This window comes from Eublepharis macularius, chromosome 5 (genome assembly GCF_028583425.1).
Source record: "Eublepharis macularius isolate TG4126 chromosome 5, MPM_Emac_v1.0, whole genome shotgun sequence".
Lineage (NCBI taxonomy): Eukaryota > Metazoa > Chordata > Lepidosauria > Squamata > Eublepharidae > Eublepharis > Eublepharis macularius.
In genome coordinates, this window is record NC_072794.1 from 31,951,983 (window position 1) to 31,975,564 (window position 23,582).

The window sequence follows — 23,582 nt, forward strand, 5'->3', positions numbered from 1 at the left end:
CACCATTCTTTGGTGTGCAGCATCCTTCAGGGGGCAATTGTCTTCCTATAAGGATCAGGACTTTGACCAGCTTATATAGAATGCTTAGTTTGAAACTTTGGTTCAGGCGTCTCTTCCTGGAAACTTTTCACTAGGCCTGTTTATTGGAAAGTCCCTAGCCTTGTTAATTGGATGCACCTGGGTTTTGCTTCATTCCTCTGAGAAAGTGTCCTTGAGAAGGCCAGAGTCTGGTGCACTCCCTATACTTTCACATGCTGTAATGCTAATTAAGTAACTGAGCCCTGATTGGTTCGAGCTGGTGGACCAAGGCCCCCCTAGATCTCAAGAAGCCTCATTGTCTCTAGGCAGGACAGCCAACCTTCACCTTTCAGCCTTTGCCAACCATCTGCAATGTGAGAAAGAGCTTCTCAGCTCCATGCCACTCCACCAGGATGCCTAGAGTTAGCTGGTATGGATGCACTGGTTGCTAAACCTTGGCAGATTCCAGACGGCCCTCCCCATTGCGAAACATCGTGCGTCGTCGTGCAGAAAACGCGACGTCGCGCAAAACTCGCGTGAGAAAACACAATATTTCATGTTTTCTGCACGACGTTTCACAATGGGGAGGGCCGTCTGGAATTGGCCCTTTGGTAAGATCAACCAGCCTTGGAACCAAGTCAGAGAATGTTTAGACAGTTAGCCTGCAGTATTTTAGTCAGATGTTATTTAGAAAAGCAAGTCTTTATTTGTTTTCATGCCTTGCCTAAATGCCTTTCCAGAGAGATTCCTGCTTTGCATAAGTTCCTGTATTCTTTCTTTAATAAACTCAAATAATATATTTTACCTGCCTGTGTCCAGTATTGCTTGCCAAATTGTCCCTGGTGTTGTTTAACATCTGTATGTGCCTCTTTGTCCAGATGGTCTGGAGTTTTGGGCTGGGTTGTCTCCAGTAGGCAGATGGCACCCAGTTATATCTGTTGAAGGATGGCTGGCTGCCTGTTGTGCTGGACACCTTGGCCAAGGGCTTGGATGCTATGATGAAATGCTGAGACAGAGCTTGAAATTAAATCCTCTGAAGATGGAGATCCTGCATCTGGGTCATGTGATGGTGGGTATGGGGATCTGACTCCCGACACTTGACAGAGCGCAATTAAGGCCTACATCCACACCGACGGTGAGGAGTCTGGGCATGATCTTGGATGCCACTCTTACAGTGAAGGGCCAGGTAGCGGCAGTTCCCAGATCTGCATTTTTTCATCTTTGGCAGGTCAGAGCTTGCTTCCTATCTCTCCTCTGAGGACCTAGCCACAGTGATCCATGCAACAGTCACCTCCAGACTGGACTACTATAACTCACTCTATGCAGGGCTACCCTTGGGCCTGATCCAGAAATTACTACTGGTCCAGAATTCAGTGGCACATGTCCTCATGGAGACACCATTTGGGCACATATCTATCTGGTGCTGGGTCAGCTGCACTGGCTCCCAGGTGAGTTCTGAATCCAGTTCAAGGTTCTGGTTCTGACATGTAAAGCCCTTAACTGACTGGGACCAACATACCTACGGGACCACCTCTCTTTATATGTCCCTAGGAGAAGTCTGCGTTTCACAGATAAGCAGTTGCTGGTGTTCCCTGACCTGAGGGATGTTCATCTAGCCTCGACCAGGGCCAGAGCTTTTTTGGCTCTGGCACTGGCTGGTGGAACACTCTTCCAATGCAGATCTGGGCCCTGTGGGATCTGTTACAGTTCTGAAAGGCCTGTAAAACGGAGCTGTTCTGCCAGGCTTATAGCTGAGGCATTGGTGAGTCATCCCTCCTGACTGCCCATGTTCTGCCATGCCCACCTGGATATGGTTTTATCCTGCTAGTTGCATTTTGCAGCTCCACAACAGCCTTATTGGAATTTACAGTGTACACCTCTGTACACTGTGTCTGTTGGTATTTACTTGGTTTTATTGTTTTAATATAAATTGTATTTGTATTTGATATTGTTGTAACATGCCCTGAGCCTGCTTGCAGGAAGAGAGGGCTATAAATGGAATAAATAAATGAAATGAATGAATCTCTAGGACAAGGTAGACTGAAATAAAACACCCAGATACCTAAAGGGGAAACCTGTGAGATCTTAACTATCCATGTCTCTCCTTTAGTCGAAGAGTGAGACGCAAACATAATAGTTTTAGTAAAATTGATAGATAGTTCCTCATGCAGATGGTAAGTATGGAACCTTTAAAGGTCCAAAAAAGGCTGATCTGGGTTCGAGAAAGTAAGACTAAGTCATCTGCATATAGTAAGAGAGGTACTGAAATGTCCAATAATTTGAGTGGGTACAGAGAAGGATCAATTAAAAAAACCTGGCAAATCAGACAAATATAAACTAAATAAAGATGCTGCTAAAAGTCACCCCTATCAAACCCCTCAGATGATGGGGAAGGTGACAGTTAAGTGACCCTCACTATTACACCGCCTTAGAGACCAACAAGATTTTAAGTATATAAGTTTTTGAGAGTCAGAGAGCTCCCTTCCTGTATCTGAAGAAGAGAGCTTTGACTCTGGAAAGGTCCTATCCTGAAAATCTTGGTGGTCTCTAAGGTGCCACTGGATCTTTCCATTATGTCATTCTACGGGTATGTGCCTGACAGAGGAGGGCAGTCTGGTGTCCAGATCTATATGACTTCATTTACTTTAGATCTGCCTAAGTTAGGATCTCTTTTTAGCCACCTACCTTTCCTCTTTTCCCCACACACCTAGCTGAGTCAGATATTCTTTCCTTTCAGAGTCTTGCCACCCCCACCGCCCATAAAGAGTCCCAGCTGCCCAGGGTCATAACCGTGAGGGAGATATACATAAATATCCCAATCGGTCCTCATTATGGGGCAATATCCCTTCATTCACCAGGTGCAGGATACTCCACCTTCTTTTATATCTATCTGTCTGTCTGTCTGTCTGTCTATATCAGAGTCAATAGTTGAATCTAGTGAGAAGTAATATTCTGTTGACATATCTGTTCAGATAATATTGAACTTCATTTAATAACTATATACAGTAAAACAAACAGCAAACTATGAGAGAAAACTTGTTCATAACTTGTACATAAGATAGACAGTTACAGTAATAGACCTGTTTTAACTGCCACAAAAGGAATGTTCATTCACAGCAGGGAGGGGCCCGTTCAATAGCAACAGATAAACAGACACTATACAACAGTGGTTCCGAACCTTTTTGGCACTAGGGACCAGTGTCATGGAAGACAATTTTTCAGGGGGGGGGATGGTTTCGAGATGATACAACTGTGCACTACATTTCTATTATTACATTATAAGATATAATGAAATAATTATACAACTCACCACAGTGCAGAATCAGTGGGAGCCCTGAGCTTATTTTCCTGCAAGTAGACGGTCCCTACCTCGCCTGCTCCCTGGAGCTGGCTCTGCGCTCACCCACCACTCACCTCCTGTGCAGCCCAGTTGCTAACAGGCCACGGACTGGTACCGGTCTGCAGCCCGGGGGTTGGGGAGCCCTGCTATACGAAGTATCAAGCCCCCTTTCCTTCCGCAAGTACTCTTCACTCTTTCTATTCAAATTAGGCTACAGTGATTTATTCCAACACTAACTACAGGATATATTTTCCCCAGGTTGGTCCTTGAGTTTGGTCAATAGACATAATCTAGGAATTCCATGTTTTTCACTATGGGGAGGAGAGGGAACTTAGGCTTCCCCCCCTCTGTTCTTCCAAACTGAAATGGCTCTGGTGAGCTGCTATTTGCCCTGTGGAGAGAACTTTGCACGCAGCCCACCAGTATGTTTTAAGTTTCTTCAGTGGGGTAAATAGCAGCTCCCCTGGGCCATTTTCAATTCAGAATGGCATAGAGACAAAGGCTCCCCCCCGCAGTCCAAACAAGGTCCTCATGTGTCTCAAAAGCACGGAGTTTTCAGACCATGTCAGTTGACCAGACCTGGGAAAAGCTTCAAATATAGTTAGTCCCCCAGAGTCTATTGTATACAGTGGTCAAATGTACTTTCCACTCACGTTGAAGGTAACATACTAACTGCTTTAAAGTTTCCTTTCTATCTGGCACAATGTCAGCTGTGTACATTCCTGATGTCCAACCAGGGAATAAGGAGAGGGGTGGGGGAGGCTAACTCAGATAGTAAATTGGAAACCATACAGAGAAATCTTGTCTGTTTTGTCTGGAGGTCCCGCTGGAGAAGAAATGTTTAGGCCTAGCTGGTCTTTTTTGCTTTAGAAATACCGACAATGAGTAGTGAACTAATTCCTCCTTTCTGGCATTAAGAGGTTAGCCAGCCAAAAAGAGGATGAAGCACCTGTGTTATTTTTGTAACAACGTGCAAAGAAAAATATAATCAGTGAAAGGAATAATCCACTGCCCATCACTATTGTCCTGTGCCAACCCTCCCATATCTCGGTTGATAACCTGTCCCCTAGGCAACTCTGTACTGAGTGAACCATGCACTGAGGTGTGTTTTTCATTCTGGATTCCACCTCTCGCAAGCATAGTGAGAACAAAGGGGAAGATTATTGTTGCAGGTTCTGGGATTGGCTTTTGGGTGGGAGGAGGGAGGGTGTAGGTAACAAGAAGCAAAAGATAATGCTCATCATGAGCACGCAGACCTAGTTGTCTCATTTCAGTGCAGTAGAACAGAGGTCTTGGTATATTTTGTAGTCTGAGCTGAAGACGATATAAAATTAGCTGATTGTTGTGCTTACGCCTTTGCACATTTGGTTCACAATGACTCCAGAATTATAGGAATAATTTATGCAGCATGCTGCAGAAGTAAGTAGTGGAGGCCTGGTTAATGACTGCCGCTGCAGGAGCTGGAACTGAGGTAGGGGCTTGAGAATTTCATTAAGTGAAGCCTTTAGGGGAGATCAGCTGTAATTTTGAAGTTAGATGTTACGAACATCCTGATGATGACTCCCTGCTCTGTATTTTGTTGTTTAAACCACCAGAAGCAGCTACTTGTGCCCTGGGCCAGTGCCTGACAGCTGCAGTCAAATGGCTGTGAATAAGTTGAAGATGACTAATGGTGAAGGGAGCTTTGACTCTTGAAAGCTCACACCTTAGAAAATTGGTTGGTCTTGAAGGTGCTATTGGACCAAAATCTTGCTCTTCTACTACAGACGAACACGGCTACCCACCTGAAAGTAATGACAAGATGGAAGAGATGCCAGTTGGATGCTGGTTGGCATCTGCTTTCTTGAGCAAAATAATTTACGGAGAAACAGAAATCAGCAGTTTGGATGCCATATCTGGGATTATAAATTGCCCCAGGGTTGAGTGGATCAGACATTATAAGTAAAATGAGCATATCTAGCTTAGCAACAGTTGTCTGAGTGGAGGTGAAGCCTCTGTCAGTCCATTGTGACAGAAGCTAGGCAACACTGATACTATCCAAACATGGGTAGGACCCTCACTCAGGTATCACCACAGAAGATCTAATGCTTTAGCTGTACTGGGAAGGTGCCACGATGCCTCCATCAGGTCCACAGGCCACTAAGAATGAGAACTCTATCCTTGGTAAAGTAGCTGCCCATGTCCCTGACCTCATTGTGTATGGTGATTTTTCACAGGAAGTGCCCTTCATTGAAACTTTTGATGGAGTTCTTCTCTTCATAGACATTTCAGGTAGGCAAAGGGCAAATTGATGCTGAGATGTGTTTGTGTATGGATTTTAACAGCATCTAAGTAAAATAAATGGATGAAGAAAACTGAGATCTCTGTACTTACAGGTAAAAGACATTAAAGAGCTTGCATAGAGACCCAGACTTCCATAAGGATTGTTTTATCTGATTTCACAATGTGTATAAAGATCTATGTGAGATACTATCTACAGCAAAACAAACTCTTGTGTTAATAGTTGTATTTCTAGGTCTTAAATCTTACAATACAATCCTAAAGAGATTTGTTTCTCATGGGAGTTGGCAACCTTAGAATTTCCCCAGTATGTAGATACTACTGCCCTGATTCTGGGAAGCTCAGTTTTGCAACTTTTGTCATCCATTCATAGCCAATTTGCTATTAGACATGATGCTGGATGCCCAAAGAATTGTGGAATGGAGGACCAGTTGGAAACAGGGATGCCAACTTCAGGAGAAAACAAATGTCCTCTTCCTTTAATAGAGGCTTAATGAGATGCTATTTACCAGGTGACATTATTTACCACCATGCCATGAAAAGTTTCGGCTGCCCATTTCCACAGATAAAGCTGCTGTTAAAGGAACAGGACACTTTTGTCCAGAACTTTTGGCAATCTCAGGAGGAAATCCCAACACACACTTCAAAACTTCCCTATTCAGGATGTTCTAAGATTTCACTAGCTTCAGTGGGCTGGTTTCTCTTCTTCCTTTTACTGGTTTTGTGCTTTTGTTTAATTTACAAAGTCATATTTTTCTGCATACCTGAGAATTCCCCCCAATAGTTAAATACCCCTACTTTGTCTATGGGAGTTTGGCTTTGTGTCTTTCATAATCTACACTGGGGCCAGCCAACTTACTATTACATGAAGCAACACAGATGAGAAAACACTCTTTTCTTAAGTTGTATGAAAGTGAGCTGATACTTTGAAAATTTCAGTAAATTAAATTGCAGATCTAATTCTGGTGACAGTAAGTGTCTTACTTGCAGCAAGTATTGGTCCCAAAGGTTACCAATATCCAGGTGGGGGCTGGAGCTCTCCTGGAATTATATCTTCTCTGTACTACAGGGATCAGTTTCCCTAATGGAAAGGGCAGCTTTAGAGATTTCTCCCCAGGCATCACCCACAAATCTCCAGGAATTTCTCCAGTCAGAGTTGGCAGCCCTAAAGTGGATTCCAGACTTGTTTTTAAACTAGTTGCATTACGTATGATATAGCTGACATTTACAATTTAATTTATAAATTTAGAGATGTTGTCTATTTACTAATGCCACTGCCAGGAATTCTAGATGACTTCAGAAAGCACAGTCTGAGCACTCAAGGCAGCCACACAATGGCCGTTTTCACACTAGTAACCTGCTTCCGTAACATTGCGAAACGTTGCACAAAAACCAGGGAAGATAGCATCTTCTTGTGAGAGTTTTGCATGACATCGCACAAAACTCTCATGAGAAGACGATATCTTCCACGTATTTTGTGCAATGTTTTGCAACAGGTTACTAGTGTGAAAATGGCCAATGTGGTGTGTGCGTTTACCACTTCATCAGCCATTTTTACCCTTTTGTTTCTGCCCCTTTAAGGAATTTAAGTACAGTAGTGATAATAACTAGAGATAGGCACAAACCAGGAAAATTCCAAATCGTGTGGTTCGTCGTGTTTCACGAACCACGAACTTTCATGAATTTGCCCCAGTTTGCGAAATGATTCATTTGGTTAATGAAAATGTCACTTCCAGGTCTGCCGAAGGTCTGCATAGAGCCCATCCCCCCAATGCCTAGGAAACTGATTGATCAGTGCCAGGCTGTCTGCAGTGATGAACCAAAATACAAACCAAATGAACCAGGCTAAAATTCATCACGGTTCATGAGAAATGAGCTCCCACGAACCACCGGTTCGTAAACCATGAACCGGCCCAGTTCATGGTGAATTTTGGTTCATATTTCGGTTCGTGCCCACCTCTAGTGATAACTGTTAGGGAAGATTTTTTAATAGTTTTTTATAGCTTCCAATTTATAAGTCCCCTACTACCATTAACCCATATATATTTCAAGACATTAAACACAGTGATTACAGAGGAAAATGGGTTTATTTGTTACATGGAATAACCCCAGACACATTTTCCATTAGGGGGAGACATGTGTAAAGACCAGTAGCATTGGAGGGCCTTATATACCCTTCAGTACTGATACAGAATAATTGCTATTTGCCTGTCTATAGAGCCTGTCTGAGGTGGTTTACAAAGTAAAACATAATAAGAATATAAACAGCATAGAAGTTGTAACAACTAATACATGATTAAGAACCCCAGCACAGCCTTTTGGGTGATGAAAAAGAGGAAAAGCAGGTAGGATACTGCCCAAGGTTCATTAGACGTTTTGGTCAAAAGGGCCAGCCACCCTTCTCCTTTTTCTGACTTCAGAATTCACATTTCCTGTTATTGATGACATATGCTTATGCCTATTAAAGGTTTCACAGCACTAACAGAAAAATACAGCACAAACACCAATTTGGAGAATGGAGCTGACCAGCTGACCCAAACCCTTAATCGATATGTGGGTGACATTGTGGAGGGTGAGTACGGCAGCAGTGCATGCAGTCTATCACAAGATAAACATCCTCCCTCTCTTTCAAACAACTTTTCAGAGGGGAGGGGCTTACAATGCAAAAATGTGTGGCTATAATTCAGTTATGATTGCAGATATCACATTTTTTTTCTAAGTGCTCAAAGAGCAACATATTGTTGTTTGAAAAATTATCCCAGTTAGCAAGGTATTCTTAGTGCTGTCTGGAAAGTGGTTGCATGTATTATATGCTTATCCTCCTTCTCTGCTCCATTTTATCCTTTAAAACCCCTGTGAGGTCAGAGGTCAATTAGGTCGAGAAAGTGACTGGCGCAAGTTATTCACTGAGTTTTTTTGGCTTAGTGAGGATTTGAATCTGGGACATCTGTCCAGTTGCCACTGCACCACAATGGGGCTTGGATCCTGTTGAAAATTGCTGCTGATTGAAGGATTTCCAAGGCCAGATGAAGAAATGAGCTGTGGCTCACGAAAGCTCATACCCTACTACAAGTTTTGTTAGTCTTATAGGTGATACTGGACTCTTGTTTTTTTCTACCAAGTCTGGACAGTAAAAGGCAATATAATCTAAAGAATTGCTATCAGTCTTCAAGCCCATGAGAAGATGACTATTGGTGCAATCTTAAACATAGTTACACCATTGAGAGCCAGTTTGGTTTGGTGGCTAGAGTGATGGTCTAGGATCTGGGAGAGCCAGGTTTGAATCCTTGCTCTGCCATGGAAGCTTACTGGGTAACACTGGGCCATTACATTCTAAGTGCTCAAAGAGCAATATAGGTAGCCTAACCTACCTCCCAGGGTTGTTAGTGGGAGGAAAGGAGGAGAGAAGGATGATGTAAGCCACTTTGAGTCCATATTGGGGAGAAAGATGGGATACAAATGAAGTTTAAAAAAATTCTAAACACACTGACTTCAGTTTAACTTAGAAGGATGTAGGTTTGTTTAGGACTGCACTAGACAAACACAGCTGTACCCCACACTTCCTTTCGTTTTCACCAGTTAAAGTACCATGTCATCTTCAAAAGAATCCTGGGAATGGTAGAGATTTTTGTCTTCATTTTTAAGAGCATTGAGAATTCATTGCCACCCACAAATCTCTCTGGATAGAGGGAGCAAGAGTCCAGTAGCACCTATAAGCACCTGGTATCTGAAGAAGTGAGCTGTGGTTCACGAAAGCTCATACCCTGCCACAAATTTTGTTAGTCTTCTAGGTGCTACTGCTCTTGCTCTTTTTCACTGTTACAGACAGATTAACATGGCTACCCATCTTGATCTATTTGAATAGAGGAAATAACTATTAACCAAGTTTAAGCCTGTGCTATAGATATTTCCATCTTCCCTAGTTTACTCAGACATTCACCTGCTGCAGAACAGTCACTGGTCAAATAATTCTGGTTCAGAGAATCTCTTGCATATGTGAAGTTTACACAGTGTTTTATGTTGTTTGGGTTGTCTTAAAGAGATTATATGACTTTTGTTTTTAACCTTCAACAAGTTAGACACCCTGAAGCTCAGAAGTGTCCTAAGAGCCATTCCCTTGTTTTCAAAGTTGTGTTCTTTTTTGTGTGTGGTTGTTATCACTGTAGAAGCTCCATAACTAGATTCTGGCACTGAAAACATTAGTCCAAGTGAGTCCCAGTCAGATGAATGATTTTAGAGAAGGTTTTGAATCCTAGTTCAACTAGAGATTCACTGAGGGATAAATGTACTATCTCATGAGATTTCCTGTCCTTAAATTTAAGATGGGAATCATATCTGAGCTCAGAAGATTATTATGCAGCTGACTGACTTGAGGATTCAAAGCACTGTTGACGCTTAAATGGGCTATTCAAATGTAATCATAAGTTTCTCCAGTAATTCGGTGCAAGTTTTTTTTCTATAATGTTTCTCTCTCTCTCATCAACAGAGGTGATGGTTTTTGGAGGTGACATACTGAACTTTGCAGGTACCGATTGTAGAGAAAAGATGATTGGGAGGATATTATTTATTTTTTATTTTATTTATATCATATTTGTATTCCGCCCTCCCCACAAGCGGGCTCAGGGCAGATATAACAACCTTAAAATCATTTTAAAACGTTCCATATTAAAACATTAAAACATTTAAAAATAGCAGCACTCTTTGCCTGGCGGTTGAGGATGTAAATTCTTTAAATAAATGTAAATTGTGAATAATAAATGATTAGGCAGTTGGAAAGAGGAATATCCTGGCTAAGTTTGAAAATGGAATCTAGTAAATTTCATCTGACTCATGAATTAAAATTGTATGAATGCTAGAAGCTGGCCCTTTAGTCCAAAGTGATTGATTCACGTTAAGTGTGAATTAGGATTAAGTTATTTATTACCCTTAAATAGTTTCATTTCCCCTGGCAAGGACCAAAGTAATTAAGAAAACTCTTTTTGCATCTCCTTAGGGATGTTTAGAGTTCCTGTTACACCACAGGGTACCTGAACCAGGGGGAGCCCAGGGGGAGCCCTACAAGAGATAGCAGCTCAGTGGTAAAGAGGAGAGAAAGGCAGGGCTGGGCCCAGAAGGCAACTGTGGGGCAGGCACAAGGAGCGGCTGACAGCACGAGCCTTCTCCGCAGTGAAGTCCTCCTCTGGTATAAAAGCCTCCTTGGGAACAAAAGCCTACTAAAAAGTAAGCTAAGAGAGGCAGGGCATGACCAAGAGGAAGCAGGGAGAGAATTAGCTAGTTGGCAAAGGCAGGAAACCTGGAAGGATGTCAGCCAGCAGTGCCTGGAGTGGTTGCAGTTTGGGAGAACCAAACCCTTGTGGCCCTGGAGAGGCAGCAACCTTGGCTGGAAATAGGGCAGACTGCATCACCTGGGATATTGGCAATCTAGTGTCCTCAGGGCTTAATTGTACGGGAAGGTTGCAGGGGCTGGAGGCAGAAGCTAGAGGTCTTGATTGATTGATTGATTGATTTGATTTATATCCCACCCTCCCCATAAATGGGCTCAGGGCGGCTAACAAACTTCATAAAACACAGTGAATCAATCAAAACCATATAATCAATAATAATCTTTAAAAGTCATTAAAATAGTCCAGATGCAGGCTATTTAAATAAATATTTGGGTGTAACAGATGGGCATAGCCTTGGGAATGACCCATTCCAGGGAGCATGGTTGAGACAGTGAGTCAGCCTTCTGGCTAGGATGTGGCTATTCAACCCAGGAATTTGCTCTGAAAGTGAATGATGCAACTAAACCAGGAAGATTTGAGTCTGGTAACATCTTAAAAATAAATTAAATCAGAAAACAGAAACCAATTCAACCAGAAATCTGAGCTTTTCTCTGCTGTTAGATTGTCATTGGGGAGGCGGGTGGAAGATGACATACCCTGTTTAGGCAGCACCTCCAGCCCAAGGACTAGGAGGGCACTGTCTGTTCCGGCCAAGTCACGCATGTCTCAGGACAGTCCTACACAGCCTGGCCGAATCTCATATGGAAAACGTGCTGTCTTTCCTGGATGTCTTGTGGTGGAGTGGGGTGGGCTGAGCAGGCAAGGAGGACACCATGGCACTTTCCTTCTTCCAGCTGGCTGTTGCTTCCTCCTTATGTTGGGGGTGGGGGACTGTGGTGGGCTGAGGGGCAGGCCCCCTTTCCAGGACCATTTAGGACTCCTGATCTGCCTATCTACTTTCTCTACACCAAGCACAGTTTTATTAGCTTCCACTGTATTTTGCCCATCCCGTTCTTTTTTCCTTAAATGGACAAGGCTCAAATTCTTTAGCCTTTCCTCATAGGAAAATCATTGCAACCATTTCATCATCCTGGGCTGCTGCCACGTGGTGACTATTTCCTATGTAATGTTCCACAGTGATACTGTAATGTCCTGTATGTGAGGCTGCTCCTGGAGATGGTAGACATACTTGAGTTGCTGCACAGTGCTGCTGCCTGATTTGTAATGGGTGGTAACTGGCATATCGATGATACTCATTCTGGAAAACTACCCCATGTGTCAGAATGTTTGCAAGACTTAATGCAGGTTGCTGGTTTTAACTTGTAACAGTCCTAGATGGTCAAGACAGTTGTTTTCTCAGGGAATGCCTCCTCCCCCTATGAAGTTATTTTGTCTGGTACTTTTGCACATAGCTTTAGGAATGACAGCTGAACAGTGTTTTAGAAAGGGCACCTGTAAAGAAATGAATGAGTCCAGTCCTTTCCTCTGTTCTCTGCAGGGGATGCTTTGTTGGCGCTCTGGAAAGTCAACCGTAGGCATATCAACGACATCATCACGCTGGTCCTGAAATGTAGCTTGAGAATCCAGCATGATTATGGAGTCTGCGATACAGAAGTGGGGCTGGAGCTGCGAGTGAAGATAGGTACTATCTCCTGTAGGGTGGAGTTTAGATAGCCTGATCAGCCTAAGGTTATAAGGCTGAATGTAACCCTCAGCACATGCTAAGAGAAACAGAAGCACAGATAAAGATGGACGGTAGTCAGGCAGAAACATTCAGGGGTCTTTGTTTTCAGCCTTTCTGGCTTTATCACTCCTCTTGTTATCCAGGTATCTCATAATGATTAGATGATGGCTTCATTCAGATATCACATGAAACTATGTATACTGTGTTTGCCTGGAAAGCAGGCCAGTCAATTAACTACAGATAGTCGGGAGTCCACCAAACCAGGATCTGAAGGGGATTATTAACCACAGTTAGTCCTAACTATGGTTTTGTGTGATGTTTGAATTCTGACATCATAGTTTAATCCTAGCTTGTTCCCTAGGGATGCCCTCCCTGGCTACAGAGAAGAGGCAACGAAACTAGCATTTATTGAAGTGAATTATGTTTTCTCAAATGAAGCATAGTTAAAATAAGTCATGCGTTTATGGGATGTATGAACTGAGCCTCTCATTCCGTCTAATAGCAAATGAGTTTTGAGAGGTCTATCAATATAGCAGCCAACTGGTTCTATCCACCGTTTTTGTGCACTTGGGGGATTTTCCAAGTGTACAGAAAAATATTGCTTTGTAAATTAAGAAAAGGGGATGGTTCTCACCCTAAAATGGCCTGTGGAGGACTGAACAGTTTCTAGGAGGATGGAACACTGCGGGTAATTGAATATCAGTTAAAGGGAGGAGGGGGAGAAAATAGAAAGGGTCAATCTACTCAAGCCCATAGGAACTTAAGAGCCCAGAATGCGGTTTGAAGGCACATGTTACAGCAACCTTGCTAGATCTAAGCGGGTTCTTCCTAAAAGATCCTTATACAAGGTGATCAGTTTCCACAGGGACTATGTTTCCTATCTTGCCAGGAGTATCTGCAGGCCACATCTCAAAAGTTGTTGTTGGAGATAACAGGCACCAATATTTTCTGGTAATTGGCCGGGCAGTGGATGAAGTGCGATTGGCCCAGAGCCTAGCAAAAGCTGGTGAAATTATTCTGTCGCCAAATGGCTGGGAGCTCTGTCACCGGAAAATCACTGAGGTTCAAAAGATACCAGATGAACGAGCTGTTAAGGTGAGCACATGGTGGTGTGGGCTGTTGCTAGAAGCGCTCTCTACTGTGATGCTGTTTTGGATCACACATTTAAAAGAGTGTGATAGTCTGGGACAAGAAAGTGGCTGAGTTGAAAGCAGCCTGCAAAATAAAAAAAAAACATTCAAAACATCACAAATTGGTACAGCACTGTAGCAATAATTAAAAAAAAACCAAGAGCTGAAAAAATAAGGTAGTTCCTCCTTAACTTCTTAGAAGCGTTTTAAGGAAAAAGCATTCAAATCAAGAAATAAGAGTTTTCAGTTGGCATCTAAATGGTATCAGTGTAGGTGCAAAGCAGACATTTCTGGGGGTGGTTGTAGTGGTTGCATTTTATGGAGTGGTTGTTGATATTGTGACATGACTGGCTTGCTTAGATGTTGATATGGGCCAGGAAGAAGTTATGTCAATCTGCTGATGCTGACAGAGGGAATGGGTAAGGGCATTTTCAGATTTGGATAGCATATTGCAAAACAAACGATCTCAGTGGTAACAGAGCAACTGTCCAGTCTTTTGCCTTCTTGACCGTAGAACACATTATGGGTCAATGGGCCAAAATCCCTAGGAGGAGAAGTTCAGGAGGAGCCAGGCAGAAACACCAGGCTAACGGGAGCAAAGTGAACGAAAAGGGGAAGTTTCTGAAACTGACAATTCATTTCACAGCCTATTATATTTCATAGAGAGAGGTTACCTGAGTTAGACAGAATTATAGTAGCCTCCTTATGTTCTCTGTTAGGTTGTTGCTCTGTGCCTTGGTCTGAAGTTTGAAAATACATCCCATCACTCAGCTGCAGTTGTTAGTATTTAATAAATTGTCACCGCCGTGTGATGAGAGATCCTTCTATTCACTTCTTCCACGACTCGATGAAATTTTTTAAACTGCACAGCAGTCACCATAATGCAAGTGCATACATTCAACTCATCAGGTTTTTTTTTTATGCACAGCACTTAATTTATGACTGATTTATATTATTTGAGACTGATTTAACTGTCTATTTAAACAATTGCCTGCTAAGCAGAGCCACAGTGATTGACAAGGGGGAGGACAGAATTCAATCAAGCTGAGCAGGAACACGCATGCATGAAAAGTCAATTGCATTGTTGGGAGTATTGCCAAACATCCCACAATACAGCCCCATATGGGCCAACACACGATCGGTCAAGAAATCAGCTTCATGTTCAAAACAGGATGTCAGCTGAACTGGCAGGTGCTGAAGCAACCCTGCACATGTAGGTATTGTGTGCACATGTGGCAGCAGAAACAGAAAAACTCCCTCCTCTGCACTGTTTTTGCATAGGGAAAAACATTTGGGAGAAAGGCCAGAGCTCTCCCTCCCCTGGTGACAGCTTTCCAAGCCCATTTTGGCTCTCCTTTTTTCATTCAAGCCATTCCGCAGAGCTGCTATATGTATGAGCGGAACCTCTGTGGGAAACCCACAAAGGAAATAATGTTTAGAACGACCCTTAGTGATTTCCTAAAGCAAATCAACAATAGCTCTATAGCACAGACAGCTGGAGGAAAATCATTGCAACTGCCTTGAGCACATAATTTCAAGGGTAAAGGTAAAGGTAAATAAGAATAACAACAACATTTGATTTATATACCGCCCTTCAGGACAACTTAATGTCCACTCAGAGCAGCTTACAAAGTATGTCATTATTATCCCCCCATTATTATCCCCTGTGAGGTGGGTGGGGCTGAGAGAGCTCCAGAGAGCCATGACTAGCCCAAGGTCACCCAGCTGGCTTCAAGTGGAGGAGTGGGGAGTCAAACCCGGCTCTCCAGATTAGAGCCCTGCGCTCTTAACCACTACACCAAACTGGCTCTCTTAAAGGTAAAGGTAGTCCCCTGTGCAAGCACTGAGTCATTACTGACCCATGGAGGGACGTCGCATCACGGCGTTTTCTTGGCAGACTTTTTATGGGGTGGTTTGCCATTGCCTTCCCCAGTCATCTACACTTTACCCCCAGGAAACTGGGTACTCATTTTACTGACCTCAGAAGGATGGAAGGCTGAGTCAACCTTGAGCTGGCTACCTGAACCCGGCTTCCACCAGGATTGAACTGAGGTCGTGAGCAGAGCTTGGGCTGCAGTACTGCAGCTTACCACTCTGCAAAAGTCCCCCACCCCCACACACTCAAAGAATGGATGTCCATTATTCAGAAGTTCTTTTGCTACAGGTCAGAATCCCAAAGACAGTATTTTCGCACCAAGTAACTGTGGTGGTTGGAGGTCCCATCTATCTTGAATAGACCAGAGTTCAGGGACACAGGAGAAGAAAGAAAAACTGAATACAATGTGTATGATATGCTTGGTGTGTCATGATTTGTTCTAGGAAGGGATGGGCCTAAAAAAAGGGGATGGGAATGAACATTGCTGAATGGCACTAAATCTCTTCATCTTCAGGTTAAATACATTAAGCACATGCCTCTAGAGTTCGATGAAGAGAAGTTCTTTGAGAGATGCACACATCATCTGGCTGACAATCACATCTGTGACAATCAGGGTAAGTCCTACCACTGTGTCAATAATTCTGGCAGGCAGTGCTTTCTATGTTCTTCGGTTACAATGTTATTTGATTGGTTCATAAATAATCTGGAACTAGGGGTGAGCCGTGTAGTGGCCAAGTTTGCAGGTGATACAAAATTATTCAGGATGGTTAAACCCAGGCTTACTGTAACCAGCTCCAGGAGGATCACTGCACATTTGGTGGGTGGGCAACAATGTGGCAAATGAAGTTCAGTGTAGGTAAGTGTAGGGTGAAACAAAAAATCCCATCTTTAAGTATGTTCTAACGGAGGTCATATTCTAACTTTGAGGTCATAGTGGATAGCTCAATGAAAGCATCAGCCCAGTGTGCTGCAGCAGTGAGAAAGACAGGCTCTATGCTGGGCATTAGTAGGAAGAGAATTGAAAATAAAATGGCCAATATTATAATGCCCCTGCACAGATCTATGACGTGCCCTCATTGGAATACTATATGCAGTTCTGGTCACCGTATCTCAAAAATGACCTTAGAAAGCTGGAAAAGATACAGAAGACGGCAATGAAAACGATTAGGGGTTTGGACTTATGAAGAAAGGCGGAAGAGTCTGGGACTTTGCAGTTTAGAAAACAGACAGCTAAGGGTGGCGGGGGGGGGACATGATAGATGTTTATAAAATTGTGAACAGTGTAGTGAGTGTGGACAGAGACCTCTTCCCCTTTCCCAAAAATACTGGAACTCAAGGGCATCCAGTGAAGCTGATAGGCAGTGGATTCAGGAGGGACAAAAAGAAATAGTTCTTTAGTTAATGATGAGTGATTAAAAGGTGGAATTCGCTGCCAGAGCATGTAGTGATGGCCACAGTCATCAACAGCTTTAAAAGGGGATTAGACAGCTTCATGGAGGAAAGATCTATCAGTGGCTATTAGCCATGGTGACTAAAGGGGAGCTCCACATTCAGAGGCAGTGAACCTCTGACGGCTAATGCCAGGAGGCAACATCAAGGGAAAGCTTCAGCCTCCATGCCCTGTTGTTGGCCCTCCAGAGAAATTGGTTGGCCACTGTGTCAGACAGGATGCTGGACTAGATGGACCCCTGCTCTGGTCCAGCAGAGCTCTTCTTATGTCCTTAAGAGGCGGGATGGTGGTAGTTTGCTACAGTGCTCCCCGATCCCTTAAAGAGAAGGCAACATCTATTCCTTTAGTATTCAGTGACCTCCTCCCCTCCAGGGAAGGACCCCACCCCACACACCCATTGGCTGGGCTCTCCAGTAAGGCTGCAGTTCTCCTTGATATCCCAGTACAAAATGCTCAGTTGCCACACAGGAACTGGGGCTGCTCCAAGCTCTCACTAAACACTCTGAGCCAGTACACTCATAGGCTGATTGAGTGAACCAAGAACTTTTTGAGCGCAGAAGATCTGCACCTTCAGTTCCACTTACAGCTTTAAACACAAATTGATGTTCCTCATGCCTCTCCTTAGCCATTAAGGCTGACCCCTGGTTTCTCCTAATCGCCACTGATCATTGGCTCCTTTGTATTTTTACATGCCTATTCTGCCCCCCTCTAATGCTTGAACTTTCTGCAGTCGCTCTTCTACCGGGACACGTAGTCACTGTTGGAGGAATGCCTCCTCCTTTGCCAGGTTGCAGCAAAATGCCTGCAAGGAAGAGGCGGAGCTCGTTTGTTTCCCATTGGTTGGGCTCAGTGCAGCAACCAACGTAATGATGACTGCATCACTCCATGCTCCTTCATAGGCCCCGTGCTCCATTGCTGCATAGGGCCAGACACGGTGATGGCTCCTGGCAGGCACAGAGAACAGGATTATTTTTTGTATTTTATTTTTTGCAGAAAATCTGGCATGTCTTGTAATGAGTGTTGTGTTCAATTCTTGATGTAAAAGTTTCAGTTTCATTGGCTGGCTGTGCTAAGCAACAAGACACTTACCTTACAAGTCACAGGCAACAAGGTTATTGCGTTAAATCTGAAAAGAACGTCAGTCCTGGTCTACTTTATCTATGCTGCCCTTAAGTTTCATATTGAAAATTTCCTACTTTCCTTCCCAGAAATCCTGAGAAAAGCCTCAATACTGGCCCCAAATGAAGAACTTGAGAAAAGACTGCGAAAATTTGTAACGAGGAATGTCTTGAAGAAGGTACTTCAATGACAGTTTGAATACTAATTATTTTCTGATTGATGTAACTCCACTTGAAGTGGAGCGCAAGTGAATGGCAAGTGAACAGGGAGGAATACATGTGAGTCTGTTCACTTGCCAGGCAAGTGTCATTCGTCGCTTGTAGCTTAGCTCTTAGTGACTGCCCGTGAACAGACATGACTAAATCATCTGATCAGTTCTTGTGATCCCTTCATAAGAGATGCTGCTGGATGCAGTCAGGAAAAAAAGGGGGCAATGTATCCTCTGTGAAGACATTTGAGGGATACATCTGACTGGGCATGTACAAAGAAAGGATAAACTGTGAGTGAATCTGTGCTTCATAAGTAGATCACTTGAATGACTCAACCATGGTCTTTGACAGGGCTCATTTTGTGGGGGAACACGCAGGAATGCAGTTCCAGTAGTTCTCCAAAAAGGTCATGTCAGGTGGCTCCGCCCAATTGATTTTCGGCCATTTTGGGCCTGTTTCGGCTTGGATTGGGGCTGAAACAGCCCAATTTGGGCCCAAAATGGCCAGGATCAGGCCTAAAACAGCCAGGATTGGTCCTGAAATGGCCAGGATTTGGCCTCTGGCGGGTGGTGGATCACTCTCCTGCTCAGCAGCCACCCAATCCTGACCATTTTGGGCCCATTTTCAGTCATTTTCAGCCCCTTTTTGCCATTTTGGGCCCAATTTCGCCCCTTAATGGCCAGGATTGGGTTCAAAACAGCCAGGATAGGTGATGTCAGGGGGTGTGGCACCTGCACACCAGTTATGCTGATGACACACTTCCGGTGATGGCAAGGGGCGTGGCATATGCAAATGAGTTGTGCTAATGAGTTCCTGCAGCTCTTTTTCTACGAAATGACCCCTGGTCTTTGAGGATATGTATCTCTTCTCCAGTTAGTGAGAAGACTTAGTTTGTGAACTGTGCAAGAGTGGAAGCACTCTGCTTTGTTACTTATTTGCTAAAAGGCAACTTTGCCCTTATCCTGTAAGCACAAGTGACTACAGTGCAGGCTCAACACGTCTCCATATGCTGCTTGAGACAAATTTTGGTAGAAAACATAGAGGCTATCCCGTCAGCAGCTCACTTTGCATTCAGTCAAGTTTGCCTGGTGAAACTCCCTGCATCCTTGTTTGCCAGCTTTTTTTTTGCAGTCCAGAAGCAGGTAATGCAGCTTTTAATTTTATACCTCTTGTGAAATCAGCAGTATTTTAACATAGATGTTAAAGATGGTGGTGGAGGAATGTAGAAAATTCCTTGTCCCGAAGATCATAGAATGTGAACAGAGATTACCCTGTTTTGCAGATTGATGATGACCAGCCACTGGAGTACTTATCGGAGCTTCGTCCAGTTACCATTGTCTTTGTCAACTTTCAGTTTGATGAAAGTGCCAATACTCTCCACTTGTCCAAGGCTGTTCAGGATGCCAACATTTACATCACAGAAATGTTACACCCCTTCAGAGGCAAGATCAACAAGATCTTCACATTTGACAAAGTGAGCCTTCTAATTATGGGTTGATTTGACTCTTGAGGACAGCAGAAATTTTTGTGGCTGTTCCAAAGGGATGTTTCACCAGTTCCAATCCTACCACCCACCACTTGCTGCAGGAAACTTGAAACCAATCTGGAGTTCTGTACTGATATGATGTCATTCCTGCAAAAAGCAGAATTCATTTCCCCAAAGGGTACATTTTGGGCAGCCTCGTTTAGCATAGGGGTGGACACCTTTTTATCATTAAAGAGCACAACTATGTCAAAATTCAAAACAAAAGATTAACAAGAAGCCTGTATAAGACATTTCATTTGCATAGCTGAAAAAATACTATCTAGCTTTACTTACTTGCTTACTTACTTACTTACTTATTTATATTTATATTCTGCCCTCCCTGTATGGGCTCAGGGCAGATTACATCAATTAAAACACATAATCAGCAATATGGACAAGAATTCATAATTTCATAAAAGCATTATTAAAATTACAATTCACATATAAATAGTTAAAAAAGATATCAAGAGGGCGGTAACCACAATATAACTTAATTTACCTTCACTCAATACCACAAAATTCTAAAAACAGGAATGGTGATAACATCCAATAGGGGGGAGTTAAGCACTAATTTATCGACTCCCTCTCCCCCCCTCCCCAGCATGGCTGGAGGAGGCCAGGCCCAGCCTCAACCATATGCCTGGCGGAACATCTCTCTCTTACAGGCCCAGTGAAAGGACAGCAAATCCTGCCAGGCCCTGGTTTCGTGAGACAGAAAGTTTACATGCATTACAACTTAATGTAATTAATATGTTGATTAATAACCCACAAAAAAACTGCCCTAATCCAATCTTCTGTTCTGCCTCAACAGAGGACTTTCCTTGGGGAGAAGCAGCATAGTTCAGTGAGTTGAGAGATGTCCTTCACTCTAGAAGAGCTGAATTCATACTCCAGATCTGTGAATAGCCATGGGCAGACTTCTGTGTCTCAGAGCTAAGCTACAAGAGATGAATTACATGAAGAGGAGCATGTGAAGGGAGTTGCAGTGTTAGCCGGGAAGCTGAGTTTAAAGAGATCAGAAGACTTTGTAAATCTTTTCTCTCTACAGAACCAGGGAGATTGCTGCTCAGAAATTTTATTTCCTCTTAACCTCTTAGAAGGGGACGTGAAACTGGCAGAGCCTTCAGAAGGAAATAAACAACCGTTCTGATTAGAGATCTCCCTGGCTCTGTAGAGGGGAAATTAACAAAGCCTTCCGATCTCTTTTAAAACTCAGCTTCCCGGCTAACATTGCGACTCCCTTCACGTGCTCCTCCTTGTGTAATACGTCTCTTGTAGCTTGGCTCTCAGCTGACTTAGCATGTGCAGCTATGTAGTGGGCTAACTAGTGCTCCCTAGGGGCATTCTGGGTTAGGAAAATGGTGTGGGGAAGAATGGGGGGAAATCCCTCTCTGTATTGCTGTCCCAATCTAAACCAGGCACTGTGGCACTTGGAAAATAAATTTCTCTGCAGCTACCCTCTAGCTGCGATGAATGGGAGTTGAGTCTACAGAACCGTGATCTGACTCATAGCCAAATATCTCATGTAGTACCTTAGCCCTTAGTTTTTCACTTGCTCAGTGCAAATAATAATATTATTGTCCCTTGTCTACTCAGTGTGAAGCACTGAGCAACATGGCATAGTGGTTTGAATGTTGGACTAGGATCTGGGTGGCCCAGGTTCAAATCCCCACTCTGCCAGGGAAGCTGGCTGGGTGACCTTGGGCCAGTTGCTCACACTCTGTCTAATCTACCTCACAGGGTTGTTGTGAGGATAAAATGGAGAGGAGAACCATGTGAGCTGCTTTGGGTCCCAACTGGGGAGAAAGGTGGGGTATAAATAAAGTAAATAAAATACATTGATTTGCAGGTCTACACTGTTAAGGAGAAACAATGGCGATTTTTAATTTTATTTTAATTTTGTATCACCCTTCCTCCAAGAAATTCACAAGGGTATCCAGATGTGCATTTAACACAGACACACTAGCATTGTGAATGATGCGTAAATTCGCCTACCCTCGATTTTAAGATTAAAGCAACTTGTGCTACTTTGCATTAGGAAGGGGTTCCAGGCTCTTGGATTTCAGCCCTTGAAAAGTTGAAGGCTGAAGCTCTAAATCAATAAAATAAACCTCAGTTTCCTCAAGCATTTGTAAACAAGCAAAGAACGGAAAAGACAAGCTGTTGGGTGGCATTCATCAGAAAAGGAAGATCATGGGAGGGAGGGCATGCTTTGGTTTCTCAGCCAGATGTTCTTGTGCTCAGAATGGAACATGTTAGAAATGTGAATAAATACATTCATGTTATCAGGCATCCAAGGAGGAATATGCAGAAAACACCACACAACTGGGTTGGGAAAGGGAGCACTGTATTGGCCTTTTATGCCAGTATGCCAATGCATGGAAGGGCAGACCATTTTTTCTTAGTTGAGCAACTGCAAGCACCATCACTCAGAGCCACCACTTGCACCTCAGAACCCACAGTTCTAGAGTTTGTCTAGTTGCATCCTGATCCTAAATGCTTGTGCTGCCTTGACACCCAGTGACATCACAGTAATGAGAACTGCTATAGCTCAAAGGTCAAGAGGGTGAGCTTTGGGTAAGGAAAGTGGGGTGTTCCCTATGACAGTGGTCTTCAACCTTTCCAGAGCTGGGACCCACTGAGCATTGGATCAATAAGCTGCAAGAAGACACACGGCATCAGAGTCATTTGAGGGGGGGAGGGGGGCAGTGTTATGACCTTACCAGTGTCCAGGTCTATGTGCAGCAGGAGGAAGAGGTCATTGTCTGAAAGCATGTTTGTGCCAAATTGGGGAAGTTTTACAAGCAATTACCAGTTTGGCATGGGAGCATCATTGATGAAGACCCCATTTGTGAGCCATTAGCAAAATCAGTGTCTGGTCAGCTTTAACGTGTCACGTTGAGGAGTGCATCCGGATCCCTTTGCCAGTAGATATTTGGTTTGTGAGTGTATCTTTTGGAACTAGGATAAAGTGGTCTTTGAAGCCGCCCTTTCTGAAATGCCTTTCTCTTCTCTTCCCCTCCTCAAAGGGCTGCACTTTCCTTTGCATTTTTGGTCTCCCTGGAGACAAACAAGCGGATGAGAGCACACATGCTCTGGATTGTGCCCTTAAGATCCATACCTTTTGTTCCACGTCACTCATGAAAGTAAAGTAAGTGACTGAGGGTGGTGATGCCAGGGAGGCCTATCTAACAGAGTTACTTGTAGAGCACCTCCTCCTGCTTCCGCAGCGGGAACGGTCATGCATCCTGTGTTCTTGCCACTTATCATGGCTGCCTCTTCTCCAGTTCTCACTGTGCATGCATAGTCTCATAAAAACAAATGGCAGCAGAGACTCTTGGATGCAAGCAGCAGAGGAAGGTCTTTGAGCAGTGGCTCTGGTAAGGGAACAGGAGCCAGGTAGACAGGTGCCGCAGGCCTGATAGGTCCCAGGAATGCTGTGGCATTCTGGGAAAGGTGAATTGATGCTTTCTGTTTTATGCATTTTCTGGTCTGCTTTTCTCCCCAATGGGATCCCAGAGTAGCTTACAAAAATACCAATAAATAAACACAAGGGGGAAAAAACATAATAGTGATCATTTGGATGGGTGCCAGATTCACTCGACTGGCTGTGAGCCAAAGGCCCTTTTGCTCTTGCCGCTCAGCTTGCACCTCTGGCTATCGCCAGGCTTTTGTACCTGCAACAGG

At 43.7% G+C, this 23,582-nt stretch overlaps 1 protein-coding gene across 1 annotated transcript in view; it reads left to right on the forward strand.

The window, feature by feature from the left end:
- The first annotated feature begins 5,472 nt into the window (after positions 1-5,472).
- LOC129330308 (adenylate cyclase type 10-like) overlaps positions 5,473-23,582 on the forward strand; it is a 93,274-nt gene continuing 75,164 nt past the window's right edge. Inside the window, exons 1-9 of the mRNA XM_054980342.1 lie at positions 5,473-5,629; positions 8,106-8,210; positions 10,125-10,163; positions 12,401-12,544; positions 13,476-13,681; positions 16,107-16,206; positions 18,251-18,339; positions 19,653-19,844; positions 22,925-23,046. Coding sequence (XP_054836317.1) covers positions 5,473-5,629; positions 8,106-8,210; positions 10,125-10,163; positions 12,401-12,544; positions 13,476-13,681; positions 16,107-16,206; positions 18,251-18,339; positions 19,653-19,844; positions 22,925-23,046 — 1,154 coding nt within the window. The remainder of the gene's footprint in view (positions 5,630-8,105; positions 8,211-10,124; positions 10,164-12,400; positions 12,545-13,475; positions 13,682-16,106; positions 16,207-18,250; positions 18,340-19,652; positions 19,845-22,924; positions 23,047-23,582) is intronic.